A 20,001-nucleotide genomic window follows, 5' to 3' on the forward strand; every position below is an offset into this window, starting at 1 on the left:
AGTTAACGGCCTATTTCTCAGGAACAGATGCTAGAATATGAATTTAATTGACAGCTTATGATAGAAAACACTCTAAAGTTTCCAAAACTGTAAAACTATTGTCTGTGAGGAGAACAGAACTGATATTGCAGGCGAAAGCCTGAGAAAAATCCAATCAGGAAGCGACTCTTATTTTGAAACCTATGTGTTCCTATGCATCCATATTGACCATTGAAAGGGATATCAACCAGATTCCTTTTTCTATGGCTTCCCTAAGGTGTCTACAGCCTTTAGACATAGTTTCAGGCCTTTATTTTGAAGAATGAGCGTGAACGACCACATTACGTAAGTGGTCAGGTGGTGGCTCTCAGAGGGATTTTTGCGCAAAAGAGAGAGGCGGCCATTGTTCCTCCCGGTCCTAGTGAAAAGCCAACTGTCCCGGTTGATATATTATCGAATAGATATTTGAAAAACACCTTGAGGATTGATTATAAAAAATGTTTGCCATGTTTCTGTCGACATTATGGATATAATTTGGAATTTCTGTCTGCGTAGTCATGACCGCTATTTCTGGTGGATTCCTGGGCATAACGCACCAAACTAACGGAGGTATTTGGATATAAAAAATATCTTTATGGAACAAAAGGAACATTTGCTGTCTAATTGGGAGTCTCGTGAGTGAAAACATCTGAAGATCATCAAAGGTAAACAGTTCATTTGATTGCTTTTCTGATTTTCGTGACCAAGCTTCCTGATGCTAAGTGTACATAATGCTATGCTAGGCTATCGATGAACTTACACAAACGCTTGTATTGCTTTCACTGTAAAGCATAATTTCAAAATCTGAGACAACAGGGTGATTAACAAAAGGCTAAGCGATTTCATGATTTTCATGAATATTTTTTGACCGCTGCGCTATGCTATTCAGCAGTTGCTGATGACAAATATACCGGATCCGGGATGGGTAGTTAACTAACCTCCAGACGAGCTTCAATGCCATACAACCCTCCTTCCTTGGCCTCCAACTGCTCTTAAATGCAAGTAAAACTAAATGCATGCTATTTAATCGATCACTCCCCGCACCTGCCCGCCCATCCATCATCACTACTCTGGACGGATCTGACTTAGAATACGTGGACAACTACAAATACCTAGGTGTCTGGTTAGACTGTAAACTCTCCTTCCAGACTCACATTAAGCATCTCCAATCCAAAATTAAATCTAGAATCAGCTTCATATATCGCAACAAAGCCTCCTTCACTCATGCGGCCAAACATACCCTCGTAAAACTGACCATCCTACCAATCCTTGACTTTGGCAATGTAATCTATAAAATAGTCTCCAACACTCTACTCAACAAATTGGATGCAGTCTATCACAGTGCCATCCGTTTTGTCACTACAGCCCCATATACTACCCACCACTGTGACCTGTATGCTCTCGTTGGTTGGCCCTCACTTCATAATCATCGCCAAACCCACTGGCTACAGGTCATCTACAAGTCTTTGCTAGGTAAAGCCCTGCATTATCTCAGCTCACTGGTCACCATAGCAGCACCCACTCATAGCATGCGCTCCAGCAGGTATATCTCACTGTTCACCCCCAAAGCCAATTCCTCCTTTGGTTGCCTTTCCTTCCAGTTCTCTGCTGCCAATGACTGGAACAAACTGCAAAAATCACTGAAGCTTGAGACCCATATCTCCCTCACTAGCTGTAAGCACCAGCTGTCAGGGCAGCTCACAGATCAGTGCACCTGTACATAGCCCGTCTGTAAACAGCCCATCTATCTACCTCATCCCCATACTGTATTTATTTATTTTTCTTGCTCCTTTTCATCCCAGTATCTCTACTTGCACATTAATCTTCTGCACATCTACCATTCCAGTGTTTAATTGCTATATTGTAATCACTTCGCCACCATGGTCTATTCATTTCCTTAACTCCCTTATCTTACTTCATTTGCACTCACTGTATATAGACTTTTTGTTTTCTTTTTTCTACTGTATTATTGACTGTATGTTTTGTTTATTCCATGTGTAACTCTGTGTTGTTGTATGTGTCGAATTGCTTTTTCTTGGCCAGGTCACAGTTGCAGATGAGAACTTGCCCTCAACTAGCCTACCTGGTTAAATAAAGGTGAAATAAAAATAAAAAAAATTAAAGGACATGGTGTCAGATCAGTTGTCGTCTGAGACATTATTACTGATGATAGGATGACATAAACTGTATCTTGGAAAGTCTACACATTCTGGTTATCAGATTCATGTGGAATTGATGTGCAATTTAAATGTTCAAATGTGAAACTATTTGTGAAAAGATTAAATGTAATTTTAGTTTTTAAAATTAGAGACTTGTTTTCATAAGTAAAATGTGCTCAATCAGTGGCCACACCCACGTGAATAGGCATTGGTTGGAAATGATGAACCAACCCCTTTTCTACATTTCTATAAGAGCCCCTGTGACCAAATTCACGGCGAACTAAGCCAACCTCAGCGTGAGCTCTGGTTGCGAATGGTTGAACGACTACAACCTAACGAAATTAACATTGTGTTCCTGATGACGTGAGGACTGATTTCCATACGTTTAGAAGGGGCGAATTTCAACGTGGAGGTGACGATCGCCATGCTGGAAGGATGAATTTGAATTCACCAGCCAGAATATAGCTTATAGTATGGCAACTTGGTGTTATTATTCACTAAAGAAGTGATACATCCTAGACGTCGAGTTAGCAGCAGCAGCTGTAAACATGTGTGTTCTAGGATAGGACGGACAATCTCTTCAGAACGACAGGGTACAACAACGTATCCGTTCTACCACACGACAACAGAATGCAACGTATCCATCCAGAAATATTCTTCAAAGGACACGGGAGATCTCTGCTGGGCAACCCAGCCTTCCATCTTTGACCAATCTATCGAAGCGCATCTCAGAGTAAATATATTTCTTGCAATATCCTTTTCTCGTATGGGCGGTTATTTAGAATGCATAAGATTCGATATTTACAATGGCATAGCTTCATAAGGTCCGATAGAGACCCAATCCTTTTGTTCCTCAGTCTTCCTGCGCTTTCATTCAAACCCAACCCCCTTTCTTTGTGTAATCAGCTGTCATATAGGTTTCGTCCACTAGGGACGTTTTTTGTTGTTGACATAATTAGTCATCAATGTATGATTCATTCTGTGTATATGTAATTCTGTGTGATTATTTAGTAAATAAAAAATGTAACCAAATGTTGTATTGCTGATTCAACTTGTTAGCCAGGGTTCGTGAATAATTTTACTACGTTCAGATGAGACTGAATAAGGTGATGATTAATAATTGACAGCTATTGATATAAAAGATTACTAGGTTTATTCGGAAGACGATAGCTTTATAAACATTCCTCCATGGTGCCCTGACTTCATAGTTAATCACATGTACATGATTGGTTTAATCAGGTAATATTAATTACAGACAATTGATTTTATAAAATAGCATGTAATTTCATTTAATCCATAGTAGACATGACACTATTGTAGAATAATAGACATCAAAACTATGAAATAACACATACGGAATTATGAAGTAGCTAACAAATTGTTTAAAAATACAAAATATATTTTAGATTTTAGATTCTTCAAACTTTGCCTTGATGACATTTCTGCATACTCTTGGTATTCTCTCACCAGATTCACCTGGAATGCTTTTCCAACAGTCTTGAACAAGTGCCCGCATATGCTGAGCACTTGTTGGCTGCTTTTCCTTCACTCTGGGGTCCAACTCATCCCAAACCATCTCAATTGGGGTGTGGTCGGGTGATTATGGAGGCCAGGTGTCACGGCCCCTCCTCTGCAGTGCAGGGGCGGTTCCTCCTGCAGGCAGAGGAGGGTTGTTAGTGATTGGAGTCACCTGGGCTCAGGGTATTTAAACTGCTTCACTAATCTCTCTCTCTCTCTCTCTCTCTCTCTCTCTCTCTCTCTCTCTCTCTCTCTCTCTCTCTCTCTCTCTCTCTCTCTCTCTCTCTCTCTCTCTCTCTCTCTCTCTCTCTCTCTCTCTCTCTCTCTCTCTCTCTCTCTCTCTCTCTCTCTCTCTCTCTCTCTCTCTCTCTCTCTCTCTCTCTCTCTCTCTCTCTCTCTCTCTCTCTCTCTCTCTCTCTCTCTCTCTCTCTCTCTCTCTCTCTCTCTCTCTCTCTCTCTCTCTCTCTCTCTACTTAGTTTTCACTCAGTCATATTCACACACACAGATTCATGCATCCCAGCACTTTACATACACCTTACATTATGATACTTTCACACCTCATTCCTTTTTCTTTGTTTAAAGTTAATAGTTTTGGTTTACAATAAAGAACCTTTTTGATGGCCAATACCTGTTGTTTGTGTCCCCTAATTTTTGCCACAGGCTATGAGCCGGCATCTGATGCAGCACTCCATCACTCTCCTTCTTGGTCAAATAGCCCTTACACAACCTGGAGGTGTCTTGGGTTGGCTGCTTTTCCTTCACTCTGCGGTCCAACTCATCTCAAACCATCTCAATTGGGTTGAGGTCGGGTGGTTGTGGAGGCTAGGTCATCTGAAGCAGCACTCCATCACTCTCCTTCTTGGTCAAATAGTCCTTACACAGCCTGGAGGTGTGTTGGGTCATTGTCCTGTTGAAAAACAAATGATAGTCCCACTAAGCGCAAACCAGATGGGATGGTGTATCACTGCAGAATGCTGTGATAGCCACGCTGGTTAAGTGTGCCGTGAATTCAAAATAAATCACAGACAGTGCCACCAGCAAAGCACCCCTACACCATCACACCTCCTCCTCCATGCTTCACAGTGGGAGCACGGCAGTTGGAACCAAAAATCTCCAATTTGGACTCATCAGAGGACAGATTTCCACTGGTCTAATGTCCATTGCTCGTGTTTCTTGACCCAAGCAAGTTTCTTATTTTTATTGTTGTCCTTTAGTAGTGGTTTCTTTGCAGCAATTCGACCATGAAGGCCCTGTTCATGCAATCTCCTCTGAACAGTTGGTGTTGAGATGTGTCTGTTACTTGAACTCTGTGAAGCATTTATTTGGGCTGCAAATTCTGAGGCTGGTAACTCTAATGAACTTATTCTCTGCATCAGAGGTCACTCTGTATTTTCCTTTCCTGTGGTGGTCCTCATGAGAGCTAGTTTCATCATAGTGCTTGATGGTTTTTGCGACTGCACTTGAAGAAACGTTCAAAGTTCTTGAAATGTTCCATATTGACTGACCTTCATATCTTAAAGTAATGATGGTTTGTTGTTTCTCTTTGCTCATTTTAGCTGTTCTTGCCATAATATGGACTTATACTAAATAGGGCTTTCTTCTGTATACCAACCGTACCTTGTCACAACACAACTGATTGGCTCAAATGCATTAAGAAGGAAAGAAATTCCATAAATAAACTTTTAACAATGCACACTTGTTAATTATTCCAGGTGACTACCTCATGCATCTGGTTGAGAGAATGCCAAGAGTGTGTAAAGCTGTCATCAAGGCAAAGGTTGGCTACTTTGAAAAATCTAAAATATATTTTGATTTGTTTTACACTTTTTTGGTTACTACATGATTCCATATGTGTTATTTCATAGTTTTGATGTCTTCACTATTATTCTAGAATGTAAAAAATAGTAAAAATAAAGAAAAACCCTTGAATAAGTAGGTGTGTCCAAACTTTAGACTGGTAGTGTATATATGATCCTGGAGGCCAAACGCCATCGTGAGTGTCTGATGATCACAACAATGTCTCAACAGTGTGTTTTATATAGTGAAAGCACAGATGTTGGATGTTTTGTACAATGTGTGCCCTCCTATATTAATAATTATTTGTATGTTAAAATTATTTGTGATCATGATTGTTAACTGGCCCTAATAGATGTTTGTGACTTACATTTTTTTATAGAAATGTTTCTGTTTTTTATGTTTATGAGAACGTTTGATGTCAGTACAGGTCCTCAGAACATCCTCCTGTTTGTGTTATTATCTGTGTCTCCTCTTGCCTCAGACGCTTTGAAAAATAAATATGATGTACAGTTCGGTACTTCATGTTCTGTATCATGTTTTGTTTCACAATCATGGTAAAGCAAATATATGGACTCCTTGATTTACAGATTTACTTGGTTTATTTGTTGGTATGTATTATTATTGTGATTATATCACAATGTGATTGCTCTAACTTGATTTACTTGTAGTGAACATCAAAAACACCAGCATTGAATTGCCACACACTTCAAACATCAACTGCAATAATTTCATTATATTCTAAACACTGTGTCGTTGAAAAATGTATAGTCTGGAGAAGGTTAGTATAGATCATATGTGAATGCAATCGGTCAAAATGATAAGATTACAAGAAAGGGGCTCTGGGATTGTTTACTTTAGATGGTGCTTATTCCGCTTGATGGGACAATATCATCTGACATGTCAGAAGTATAATTCTGTATACGCATGGTTTTATCAAGATGCAGTAAACTCGATTACGATTAAGAATTCTCTGGACTGACTAAGATGTAGCAAAGTGAAAACAAAGTATTTTTTTGTTCTTCCAGGACTGGTGAATGTCCAGTACCAAGTTTACCAATAATTCTGTATCTCTACCTTTGAGGAGTTATTGAGACGGTGTACTATACAGTATAAAGGTATCCGGATCCGGCTGTTAAGGGAGCTCACAAATTTAGTGAGGCCTTGCCATTATGTTTGTTTTCACCCTACATTTTACCACACACGCCAGCACCCACACACAACCCACCCGTTATGAATATTTATTGGTGATGTTAATCCTGTGTTTGATTTATTGTGTGTGGTCTTTTTATTTGAGTTTTAGGATGCACCTTAAAGGGGCACACAAATGACATTTTCTCAAGTTTCTGTTGTCAGAGTTTTTGTTGCACACGTAAATTATCTTGGTAAGAAATGTACTGAAAAACACGACGTAAACCTGATGCACAAATGTTTGCAATGTCTTTAAATAATGAGTCTGAAGTACAAGGAAAGAAAATATAAAGAAACACTCACTTAATGGGGTTGAATGACCTCTGACCTCTGTTCTGACTTTCTGGTGAGGTCTGATCAGCCTCACTAGAAAGGCTAGAGACATTGGGTGAGATTTAAATTGAATATGTAAACACTGATAATTAGGAAGAAGTTTATAATTCATCAATAGTCCTATGTTTGATACGGACCATGAGAAGAAGAGATAGATAGATAGAAAGAGAGCTGCACATGAACAATGAAGTCTATTTTACTATTACCTTATGGGATTCAATGATTTCCTTATGGAGTTATCAAGAGTTGTAATTCAAATTTGATTTGTTATTCTGATTTGTTTCTTTTTTATTTAACCGGCAGTGTTGTTGTTTTTTTGGATGCATGAATTACAATGTGAGTCATGTGTCCAAAGGGGGAATTACCAGTCCCCTGGGGCCCTACAAATAGCGAGCAATGTCTCTGTACTACAGAATGTATCAGATTGTTGGGTTTGCGGATTGTTTAGAGACCATACTGAGACTATGCCTTGTGGACCAAAGCAGGTAACCTTATAGATAAGTGCTTGATTGGGTAAAGGATGAGGTATTATATATTAAGAAGTGTATTGTTGTTGTTGTTTTGTTTTTGTCTTGCTTCAATGCAAATCTCATCAGATTGGGTCTGCTGGTTGGTGGGGATTTCTCCCAAAGGATTAGCCCTGAGGTCACCACTGTGATAGGGGAGTATAAGCCAGTTTGCAAAAATGGTTTCAATAGTGTCTTGTTATTTTCTGACATGTGTCTTAGAAATCTGTATTAATAATATTGGTAGAAGTAATAATTTGTCATACAGTAAATATTTTGTTTGGATTTCATGAAGCAGAAATGCCATAAACTAAACTGTTATTCTGGTCTGTCCTCTCATCAGGTTATGGCGAAAGGTGACCACAGATGGTATCTAAAAGTAATGGGAAGAGATAATTTGACTGAGAACAGTGTGAACCTCACCCCCTCTACCTCACCCCCTCTAACTGGCTGAAGTAATAGCGATAATGGCATTCATTATGGTCCTTCACTACTTCTACCTGAGACCTGAGTCTGAGCCAGAAACTTGTACACAGCATCCAGTCGAAGCTATCAACTGCCTTTTCTCTCATGCCTTTTCTCTTATGCCTTATGCCTTATGCCGGGAGTGCAACATGAGTCCAAGTGGAGCGAGCATAGAGAGAGACCCCGTCCAAACTTCTCTCATGCTGCTGGTGTACTGGTAGGTAAATGGACAAGACATAATGGGCCGTAAAAGACAGTGGCGGCTCAGGTGAGAGATTTGTCTGCTTGGGAAAATCTGATTATTCCCCAGATATTGGAATGGAGACATGATCAAAGGCCATGCACTTTGAACATGTGTGATATTGGGAGGACAAACTGTAAAGCTATCTGAAGAAGAAAATGAAGAAACACCAGAAGAATGAGTGCCGTGAAGGAGGGGTGAGGTCAACCGTGCCCGTAATTGATTTAGTCTTGGCAGGTGGGGGCACTCGTGCAATCTTTGGCGATGAAATGTTGTACTTTTGTCCCAGATCAATTCTTCAAATATGCCTGATCTCGCCGAATACATTGTCACTGTTGCTAAGAATAATTCCCCACAAACAAAGTGGACGCTTAAAACTTGGTTGGAATCCCTATTTGGAAGTTGGGGATCCCATATTGCCAAATAGGCTGCAGCGTGTGTTTTTTGCTTAGTTTGCCTAATTTTAACATGCTGTGTATGTGTGTGTATATTTGATAAATTCACTGCCGTTAATAGAAGCATAACCTTTATTATGATGATAGTATTACCATAATAATTAGATTGTATAACCCAGAATGAAGGGTTTGAAAGTGTTTATCTCATTAAATTTGTAACGATTATTATCATAGAAGTGATAAAAGTAGGGAATGTGGAGGATAAATGCATAGTCTGGAGACAACTTTGTACATCTTGTCTCATACAATCATTGGTTCCTGTGGGTGCTTGGTAGAGATATGAGTGGGAGACGGTCATGACCCCCTCCTCAGACCTTTTGTCAGAATGTTCTAAAAGTTAAGATAGGACACTGTACCAGACACATGCAGGAACCAAGCCTATGAACCATGCCTACATACAGTAACTTGTCTGTGTAAGCAGTATATAAGAGAACTTAAAGGACTGCCCTGAAAGAGCTCATTTCAGACCGGTACTTTATGCATCTAAGTTTGACTGTGACCTCTCCAGCATTCTGATAATAAAGAATGATTATAATAAAGAATGATTATAATAAAGAATGATTCATTCAAGTTTGACTTTTGAGTCCCTGGTGGCAATTCCATGACAAGTGTAACATTGACAAGTTAACAAAGTGATTTTGCCTCAGACACAAATTCATGTGTTTGAATTTAGGAGGTCAGAATATTGTTAAAACACCACAACAATTTAAGCAGGCTTCTCAGTTGGAAGAAGTTGCAACTGTCTTTGCCGCTGCATTAGGGACACAATTAAATATACTGTTCCATCCTACCATCCACTGGTTAATTATTCAATGTGAGCGGAGGGTGTGTATAAATGCACTTCTGTCTGCATAAAACCTTCTAAATGCTCTTTGTACATCTACACCAGGATTCCAAGACACTGCTTTCTTACTTCAGCCCAGTCATATTATCATCCAGTGATACTAATTATTAAAGGAGAATCACCTTATTCCCTGACACCAACCATATGTTGAGATTGACTCATTTCTACAGGCTTTTAGAGAGATCTAGCCTGGCAGGAGAGAGAGATCTAGAGACTCTGATTTATTGGTTGGTTTGCTTCAGCTCTATGACGCGACGCACTGAGCCACTGGTGGAGCTCATGCTGCCCCAGTCGCTGTGCTTGTTGTACTCGCCAGGGCGTAGGAAGTACTGACGACCCCTGTAGTTGGGGTGCTCATGAAGGATCCAGTAGCCCTCCATGACATTGCAGGATGAGATATCTCTCAGGTGGAAGCGGTCCTGCAGGTTGGGACAGTCATCGCTCAGCTCCATCATCTTGCCCCCAAAGTCTGATCTCTCAAAGATCTTCATCCTGTAGTTTCCATTATACTGCGCAAAGAGAAAATTTATTAACTTTAAAGAACTGAAATAATGGTCTCTATATTAGACTTTTAGGTCTGAACAGTATGAAGGCTCCCTAGGTACACACAATATTGTCATAAAAATGATGTAGGGTGTTCTACTCAATCATGACAGCTGATGTAAATGTATAGTAATCTTGAATCTGAATCTGACAAAAATCTGACAGTTACATTTAAGCCTGTATTGATTCAAACAAAATCGTTGTTTTGGTCAATTTCAATTGGCAAGGCATACCTCATACAAACATTCCTAAATAATAGTTTGTATTTGTATTTATTATGGATCCCCATCCCCATGCCAAGGCAGCAGCTACTGTTCCTGGGGTCCAGGAAAAATTAAGGCAGTTTGGAAAACATTACAATACATTCATAACAGATTTCACAATATATTAATTGTGCGCCCTCAGGCCTTCACTCCACTACCACATATGTATAACACAGAATCCATGTATACATGTGTGTATAATACATATGTTATTGTGTGTTTTGTATGCATGTGTCTATGTTTGTGTTGCTTCACAGTATTTGTATCTCTTTTTTAAATCTAATTTTACTGCTGGCATGAGTTACTTGATGTGGACTAGAGTTCCATGTAGTCATGGCTCTATGTAGTACTGTGCGCCTCCCATAATTTGTTCTGGACTTGGGGACTGTGAAGAGACCTCTGGTGGCATGTCTTGTGGGGTATGCATGGGTGTCCGAGCTGTGTGCCAGCAGTTCAAAACAGACACCTCGGTGCATTCAACATGTCAATACATCCCACAAATACAAGTTTGTGTCAAGTCAATTGCATATGCTAACATGTCTAACTTGTGTCAGCTGTCATAACTGTTTATGAAGGTATAACAGATTCAAGAGCATTTGTTTGTGCTATGTTGTGTCATGTCAGTCAAGATGAAGTTGTTCTCACAGCAGGGATGATGCGACAGGAGCGGATGCAGTCGTTGAAGCCGGACCAGCGGTGGTGGTCGGGGTACTTCCCCCTTGTCAGCATGTACTGGTACCCAGAATAGTTAGACTTCTCATAGGCCACCCAGCACCCACTGTCCACCCGGATGGAGTTACACCGGGAGAAGTGGGAGTGCATGTCAGCGCAGTCACCACTGCACTCATAGTGGCGTCCCTCAAAATTCCTGCCCTCATAGAAGATGATCTGAACAGAGAGCCTCTAAAGTTAATGGGAATACAGGCAGAAGCACATCTATAGATTTTAATGAAAGCCTCTAAAGTAATGGGAATACAAGCACAAAAACATCTCTACATTTTAATCAAACTAGCTTAGAACCTACTTTCTGGGTGAAAAACACCTCTTTATTTGGATTTACACATGAAATTGACATTGCAAGTATTTTTCAGAATTGCACAAAGGATAGGAGAACCCCTCAAGTACTATTTTCCTAGCCTGGTCCCAGATCTGTATGTGCTGACGCACTAACACCTATTGTCATGGTCATTGTCAATGTCATGCCAAACAACTGCTACAGGAGTTGGGTATACAGCACAATCATATCTGGAAGCAGGCAACACTTTTCCTGGGATCGTACAACAATTATGATTTCACACAGAACCCTTATGACTAAACCTGAACTTGAATTGCAATAGACTTGACAGTCTGTAATGTTTTTTTTTAGGACAATGATATGTTCTGCTTACCTTACCCATCATGACTGTGTAGGTCAACAGGACAGGCCTGTCCTCATCCCAGAGCCTTTTATGTGTCCGAAAAAAGGACAGAGCATTGTTAGTAAAATCAGGTGAGTTATCATGTCAGCACAAACTGTTCTATATATCTGCCCCCATGACACTAAGCACATGTCAACCTCATGCTCCCTTTAGATTGAATTCCATTGTCATACAAATCCAGTCGGACTCTTTTCTAGGCCCAGACAATAGAGTTGCACACTGGTTTGGTCCTGAGAAAAACATGACTCGGAACAGGTTTGAAAAAGGTTAGTTGCAAAACTGGACTTCACTCACTCTCACAAACATCTGCCCCCTACCTGTCCTACTGTAACAGCCATATTGAAATCATTCTGAATGACGGCTTTGGTGTGTAATAATCTTTGTTCAACTCAGCAGTTTTCAGGTTCCATCTTGGAATATTCTCATATATACTGTAGTGTATTTACATATTTCTATGTTACTGTACATATCCAACAAACCACTGTACCTTCTTCCTCTGTGTGGCAATTGGAATAATTTAACTTGAACTTCATTACTCTCTTGACTTAGAACATCTAACAAAAGTAGAGACAGAGTACGATAGTTTCACCATATTGTAATATGTTCATTGTAGTCTTAGCATGCGTAAAATAGAGTACAGATGTGGTGCATTCCCACTTTAGGAGACAGGGGGAGCCATAGGCCTTTTCCATCTTTGTTGTCATATTTTGGTCTTCTTCTATGGTGTTCACTCATTGCTCCCCCATAACCTAAAGTAGCAGGCGTAAAGGAAACACCTGAAACTAAATGGTAGAAATAGGCGGGGTTTGGCCATAATTATGACTTTGTGGCTGTCGTAACTAGTGATGACTCTTGTTAAAGTCCAAAAGTGGAAGTCACGTCACACCCTCTCTTTCTATTTCCCCTGAAAACCAGAAATTCCGGTGGTTGGGGACTCAAGAGGAAAAGGTAAAAAAGCCAACGCTAGCCACAAGGATGTAGTCAAGAAATGGTTAACCTAGCTACTGAACATGATTAATCAAGAGCAAGACAGCTATCCCTTGGCCCTGATTCTTCTGAGGATGAAATGCTTACTGATGGGGAAGGGGTTTCGAATGACTCAGATGCCCCAGTGAATAGCTCCTAATACAGCCCTATCCACAAGATGAAGCGAAATGATCTTTCACTTTATGATCTGCAGTCGAACATCATCCAAGCAGTTACGGCTAAAACAAACGAGAGAGCTGACAACCTGGAGAAGATGGTGAAGGAGAATGCATCATGCATCAAAGAGCTCAAGGCGTCTGTGACTTTTGCATTCAGTGAGACTCAAAAGTTTGTAAAAAAGTGTGCTGTACTGGAGAAAACCATCGCTTCTATGGTGGTGCGTCTGGCGGACTCTGAAATATTCCCGACGGAGATGGGCTCTGTGTCTTAACTGGTTTTCAGAGAAGACCAACGAAAATGTCAAACGAAAGGTGATAGATATCTGCCTGAATGTGGCACCTGAGCATGGAAAGAATTACATGGAGAATGCTGTGGATGTTGCCCATTGCCTTGGGAAGAAAACACTGAATGGTCACACACGATGACAATCCTGTTTGCATTCCGCACAGCGAGAGATGTGGTCTGGAGCAATGCAAAAGGAAATTACTTTCTGAAGGATAAGAAACTTCAATAACACTTACTTGACACTCAGTATCATAACACTTTATTATACGGTCATGACCATGTCATACTATGTCATAACAGATGACATAACTTGTCATAACCTGTCATAATATATATTGTGTTATTTTCTGTCTGGTTATGACACCTACATAATAGTGTCAAAACCCACGTTTATTCAAATGAGTTTTCCCTGCCAAGAAGATTCCTTTCAATTTGAAAGTTTGTTTCTTAAATCCTTTATTGTTGCAGTAATGAATTGTTTACAGTCATGTTTTTTTATCCTCATATGTTATATAACTTGTAGAAAATACACTTTATGACACTGTCAAGAAGCATAATGTCCATCATAATCACATACACCAGATAGATCTATCAGGTACAGTACATGCCCTTATGTCAGTCATCAGCAATAGATGGTTGTGTAATTTGGTGAAGAGGAACGCTTTTCTTCTATTTTGTAAACACTGTGACGCAGATCTTATTTTTGAGACACATTCATGCTTATAAGACAATACTTTTTGGGAAAGTCAATGGCGTGTTGACATGGTTAGTGAACAGCACTAATCATTCAGCGGGGTTTGCCATTCTATCCCACAATTTTGAAGGTGAAGTTTATGTTTCTAAAGCAGACAGTAAAGGACATATGCTAGAAGAGCTCGGTGAGTGAAATTAGCTAAATAAATAACTGATATCACAGAAAAAGATAACTATGATGTGGATGATAAGGCTCGACTTAATCTCTTAGCAAGAACAATTGGACAAAATGTATTCGGATAAAGCTAGAAGTGGCTTTATAAGATCTAGAAGAGTGTTTAGAGTAGGGTGAAAATAACAGCAAATATTTATTTAATTTGGAAAAGAAAAGAGGTGAACTGAATATGTTCAGGAGACTGAATAATGATGTCATGGTCACTGAAGATAGTAAATCAATATCACTGCAAACTTTTATTATATTTTGTACTCATTTGACTCTGGTCTGAATAACTCAAATCAATTATCTAACTCCATTCCGGGTGGCAATTATGTTGATGAGGAATTCAATAGAGAGGAGATCAAATAATATGGTATCACACAGTTAAAAAATAACAAATCCCCTGGTAGTGATGGGCTAACCTCTGAATTCTATCAAACTTCTGGGGATCTCATTGCAAAATTCTTAAATCAAATCAAAATATATTTGACACGTGCTTCGGAAACAACAGGTGTAGACTGACAGTGAAATGCTTACTACGGGTATTTTTCCAACAATGCAGAGTTAAAGATTAAGATAATATAGTGTACTGTATGTAGTGAGTGTATGTGTATGTGTGTGTTGGGGTGTCAGTGTACGCCTGTGTGTGTGTGTGTGTGTGTGTGTGCATAGAGTTAGTGCAAGATAGTTATTGCAAAAAAAAGGGTCAATGCAGGTAGCCATTTGATGAGCAATTTAGCAGTCTTGTTTAGTAGTCTTATAGCTTGGGGGCAGAAGCTATTCATAGCTCAAGCAGTAGGAAGCTCTCTCATCCATTTATATGCAGATGATCCAGTCTAATACCCAGCTGGCCCCTCCCCGGATTTTGTGTTAAATGCTCTACAACAAAGATTTCTTAGTGTCCAACAAGCTTTCTCTGCCCTTATCCTTTCTCTGAACACCTCCAAAACAAAGGTAATGTGGTTTGGTAAAAATAATGCCCCTCTCCCCACCGGTGTGATTACTACCTCTGAGGGTTTAGAGCTTGAGGTAGTCACAGCATGCAAGTACTTGGGAGTATGGCTAGACAGTACACTGTCCTTCTTTCAGCACATATCAAAGCTGCAGGCTAAGGTCGAATCTAGACTCGAATCTAGAATTCCTCTATTGTAATCACTCCTCTTTTACCTCAGCTGCCAAAATAACCCTGATTCAGATGACCATCCTACCCATGCTAGATTACGGGGATGCAAATTACAGGTAAGGGTGCTCTCGAGTGGCTAGGTGATCTTTACCATTCGGCCATCAGATTTGTCACCAATGCTCCATACAGGACACATCACTGCACTCTATATTACTCTGTTATTAACTGGTCATCTCCGTATACCCATCGCAAGACCCACTAGTTGATGCTTATTTATAAAACCCTCTTAGACCTCACTCCCCTTTATTTGAGATACCCACTTACAACCCTCATCATCCATATACAACACTCATTCTGCCTAAATCACATTCTGTTAAGAACTTCTTCTTGCTTGGCGTCCCGCTAGCGAGACAACTTCCGTTGAATAAATATTCATAAAAATGGATATTAAACTTTAAACCGGTACATACAAGTGTCTTATATTGGTTGAAAGCTTAAATTCTTGTTCATCTAACTGCACTGTCCAATTTACAATAGGCTTTACAGCAAAAGCATGTCATGTGATTGTTTGAGGACGGCACCCCACATCAAAATATTTTTCCACCGGCACAGGATTCATAAATTCACAAATAGCGATTAAATATTCACTTACTTTTTGAAAATCTTCCTCTGATTTGTCATCCAAAGGGTCCCAGCTATAACAAGTAGTGTCGTTTTGTTAGATAAAATCCTTCTTTATATCCCAAAAAGTTAGTTTAGTTGATGCCATCGATTTGAGTAATCCACTCGTTCAACTAGCCAAGATAGGAACCCAAAAATCGACCCCTAAACTTTGTTTCAACAAATCAAAATATGTTTGTATTTAATCCTCAGATACCCTAAAATGTAATCAAACTATAATATTTAATACGGAAAGAAGTACTTTCAATAGGAAACCAATATTAGTAGATGCACGTTTTCATGGCGCACGCAAACACAAATTTCCCTGTAGTAAAACTCATTATTCTTACTCGTTTTGGAAGAAACAAGCCTGTAACCTTGAACATTGAGTGCTGACTCCCAGTGGAAGTCACAGGAATTGCATACTGGGAGCTAGATTGAATTATTTCCCTATACGTTCCATTGTTAGAGCATGGGCTCTCAAAAAAGCACACATCCCTGGGTCGCTCCTCTTTTCAGTTCGCTGCAGCTAGTGACTGGAACGAGCTGCAAAAAACACTCAAACTGGACCATTTTTTATCTCCATCTATTCATTCAAAAACTCAATCATGGACACTCTTACTGACAGTTGTGGCTGCTTCACATGATGTATTGTTGTCTCTACCTTCTTACCATTTGTGCTGTTGTCTCTGCCCGATAATGTTTGTACCATGTTTTGTGCTGCTACCATGTTGTGCTGCTGCCATTTTGTGTTGCTACCATGCTGTTGTCGTGGTATGTTGCTAACATGCTATGTTGTTGTCTTAGACGTGCTTTATATGGTGTTGTGATGTGTGTTTGTCCTATATTTTTATTTTATTCTTTATTTTTAATCCCAGCCCCCATCCCAGCAGGAGGCCTTTTGCCTTTTGGTAGGCCATCACTGTAAATGAGTTAGTTAAGTCCTAGTTAAATAAAGGCTAAATAAAGGTTAAATAAAAATAAATAAATAAAAATAAATGTTGCACTTCCTCATTGAAAGGTGGCAGAGTTAAAGGAGTGTTTGTCAGATCATGAGACATCCCGAAAATCTTTCTTTTTACAAAGACGTGTGTAGCGTCTGAAAGGTTTGACCTACAAACAATTATTATTCTCACGAACACGATGGTGTTCTCCATTTTGCTCTACGACCCCATCAAGTGTCTCAGGACTCGGTATCCGTTTTAAAAAGTTAATGGAAGTATGAAGGTAGTTTTGTGCCTACCCAGAAAATGTGTTAAATGTGTGTAAAAAGCATTCCTCATTGGAAAAGCATTACTCATAAAGCTCGTTGAGAGGGTGGCTACTTTATTTAGGAATAAGGCCTGTTTTTCTTTTGAAGCCAGAAGGAGGCTAGTATCAGCTACATGTATGCCTTTACTAGACTATGGGGATATTTTATATATGAATACTTCCGCTCAGTGTTTGAGATCAATTGACACCCTTTACCATGGCACTTTGAGATTCATTTTAAACTGCAAAACCCTTACGCACCACTGCACTTTGTATACCAGGGTTGGCTGGCCTTCTCTAGTCACTCGTAGGCTCAGTCACTGGTATACTTTTATTTACAAAGCCATTTTGGGTTTACTACCTTTTCATTTTGGCATTTCAATTGCTCAGAAATGTGGTGGGTACTCTCTTCGTTCGCTGGACTTTCTCCTGCTAACTGTTCCAAATGTCCAAACTGAATTTGCTAAAAGGGGTTTTATGATTCCCTGACCTGTCAATGTTTTTAATTAGCTGTTTTTGATTTTGTTATACTCTTGTGAATTCTATGGTTTTTACTAGATTATTTGTAGTTTTTCATGTTGTTGTCTGTAATTTTTGTAATGACTTGGTGCTGCCTATCTTGGCCAGGATGCTCTTGAAAATGAGATTTTAAATCTCAATGAGCCCTTCCTGGTTAAATAAATAAAATGATCCACCGGGTCATATCGGAAGGCTGGAGGCATGGCTAAGTAAGGGCTTGACTTTAAGATGGTTATTTTTGGTCACCTGTGAGAGTAAATGTCATTCCGATTAATCTGTTTTGTTGTATTGTCAACACATATTAATGTTGAGCACAGACACTTTTGTAAATTAACGAGGCTTACACATGTTGTGTGCTTATGCGTATCCCAATGTTGGGATAGTTACCACTTTGTTATAATATTTTATTACTAATTATATATAAAAAAAATATAATGTGCAAAAATGTAGAAGGGTAATTTAACCTTTCTGATCTCCCCATCCCGGATCCGGGTTCGTGAATACAGACTCAAGCTCATTACCATAACGCAACGTTAACTATTCATGAAAATCGCAAATGAAATGAAATAAATATGCTAGCTCTCAAGCTTAGCCTTTTGTTAACAACACTGTCATCTCAGATTTTCAAAATATGCTTCTCAACCATTGCAAAACAATCATTTGTGTAACAGTATTGATGGCTAACGTAGCATTTAGCATTAGCATTCAGCTGGCAACATTTACACAAAAAAACAGAAAAGCATTCAAAAAAATCATTTACCTTTGAAGAACTTCAGATGTTTTCATTGAGGAGACTCTCAGATAGCAAATGTTCAGTTTTTCCTGAAAGATTATTTGTTTAGGACAAATCGCTCCGTTTTCTGCGTCACGTTTAGCTATGAAAAAACCCCTGTATCCAGGATTGTGTAAATCTATCAGCAAGCTCATTAGCATAACACAACGTTAACTATTTATGAAAATCGCAAATGAAATGAAATAAATATGCCATCTCTCAAGCTTAGCCTTTTGTAAACAACACTGTCATCTCAGATTTTCAAAATATGCTTCTCAACCATAGGAAAACAATAATTTGTGTAAAAGTAGCTAGCTAGAGTTAGCATTTCGCGTTAGCATTTCGCGTTAGCATTAGCGTTAGCATCCAGCACGCAACATTAACAAAAACATAAAAGCCTTCAAATAAAATCATTTACCTTTGAAGAACTTCTGATGTTTTCAATGAGGATACTCTCAGTTAGATAGCAGATGCTCAGTTTTTCCAAAAAGATTCCTTGTGTATTAGAAATAGCTCCGTTTTATACATCACATTTGGCTACCAAAAAAAATCCATAAATTCAGTCCTCAAAACGCAAACTTTTTTCCAAATTAACTCCATAATATCGACTGAAAACATGGCAAACGTTGTTTAGAATCAATCCTCAAGGTGTTTTTCACATATCTCTTCATTGATACATCGTTCTTGGAAACATGCTTTCTCTCCTGAATCCCAGGAGAAAATGACCGCACCTGAAGATTACGCACAAATTTAGACAAAGGACACCGGGCGGACCTCTGGAAAATGTAGTCTCTTATGGCCAATCTTCCAATGATATGCCTACAAATACGTCACAATGCTGCTAAGACCTTGGGCGAACGACAGAAAGTGTAGGCTCATTCCTTGCGCAATCACAGCCATATAAGGAGAGAATGGAAAACAGAGCTTCAGAAATTCTGCTAATTCCTGGGTGATGCATCATCTTGGTTTCGCCTGTAGAATGAGTTCTGGGGCACTTACAGACAAAATCTTTGCAGATTCTGAAACTTCAGAGTGTTTTCTTTCCAAAACTGTCAAGAATATGCATAGTCGAGCATCTTTTCGTGACAAAATATCGCGCTTAAAACGGGAACGTTTTTTATCCAAAAATGAAATAGCGCCCCTAGAGCTCTAAGAGGTTAAATTTGCAGGGTACAAACATAACATTATGAACAGTAATGTAATTTAGTCTCACGGGTGGTCAAACAAATACCTATATGAAAGCCACACCTCTTGAAAATAACCTATGGATTAAGTTAAAGGTCAGGAATAGTCTAAATCATTTTTCATGAAATTTGATGATACAGTATTTGGATGAAACCAGCTCAAAGTATGATGACCAAAGTATGAAAAATGGCTGTTGTTTCTACATTGATAAAGTTGAATCATAAAGTTACTGGTCCCCTACAGCATGTAAATCATTTGGATTCAGGAGGCGGGAATATTAAGAGGATAGGGTGACATCACTCTAACGCTCATTTTAGTACACCAATGGGAACATGATATTCTCTGACCTAATTTAAATATAAAGCCTTCACACCCCTTGACTTTTTCCACATTTTGTTGTG

General features: G+C 39.3%; 1 protein-coding gene across 3 annotated transcripts; it reads right to left on the reverse strand.

Moving 5' to 3' along the window:
• Positions 1-8,735: 8,735 nt before the first annotated feature.
• Positions 8,736-16,204, reverse strand: LOC110525605 (gamma-crystallin S-1-like). 3 transcript variants are annotated; one of them, XM_021605882.3, is made up of 4 exons: positions 15,866-16,204; positions 11,720-11,774; positions 10,977-11,219; positions 8,736-10,034 (listed from the first exon to the last, which is right to left on the reverse strand). In XM_021605882.3, the coding sequence occupies exons 1-4, from the start codon at positions 15,892-15,894 to the stop codon at positions 9,747-9,749; spliced, it is 615 nt and encodes a 204-aa protein (XP_021461557.2). In that variant the 5' UTR covers positions 15,895-16,204; the 3' UTR covers positions 8,736-9,746. The 3 variants fall into 3 exon arrangements, with proteins under 3 accessions (XP_021461557.2, XP_036836718.2, XP_036836724.1); XM_036980823.2 differs by having other exon boundaries at positions 10,977-11,234; XM_036980829.2 differs by lacking the exon at positions 15,866-16,204 and having other exon boundaries at positions 11,725-11,747.
• Between the last annotated feature and the right edge of the window lie 3,797 nt (positions 16,205-20,001).

The sequence above is a fragment of the Oncorhynchus mykiss genome, chromosome 1 (genome assembly GCF_057628025.1).
Source record: "Oncorhynchus mykiss isolate SJ-2025 chromosome 1, ASM5762802v1, whole genome shotgun sequence".
NCBI lineage: Eukaryota > Metazoa > Chordata > Actinopteri > Salmoniformes > Salmonidae > Oncorhynchus > Oncorhynchus mykiss.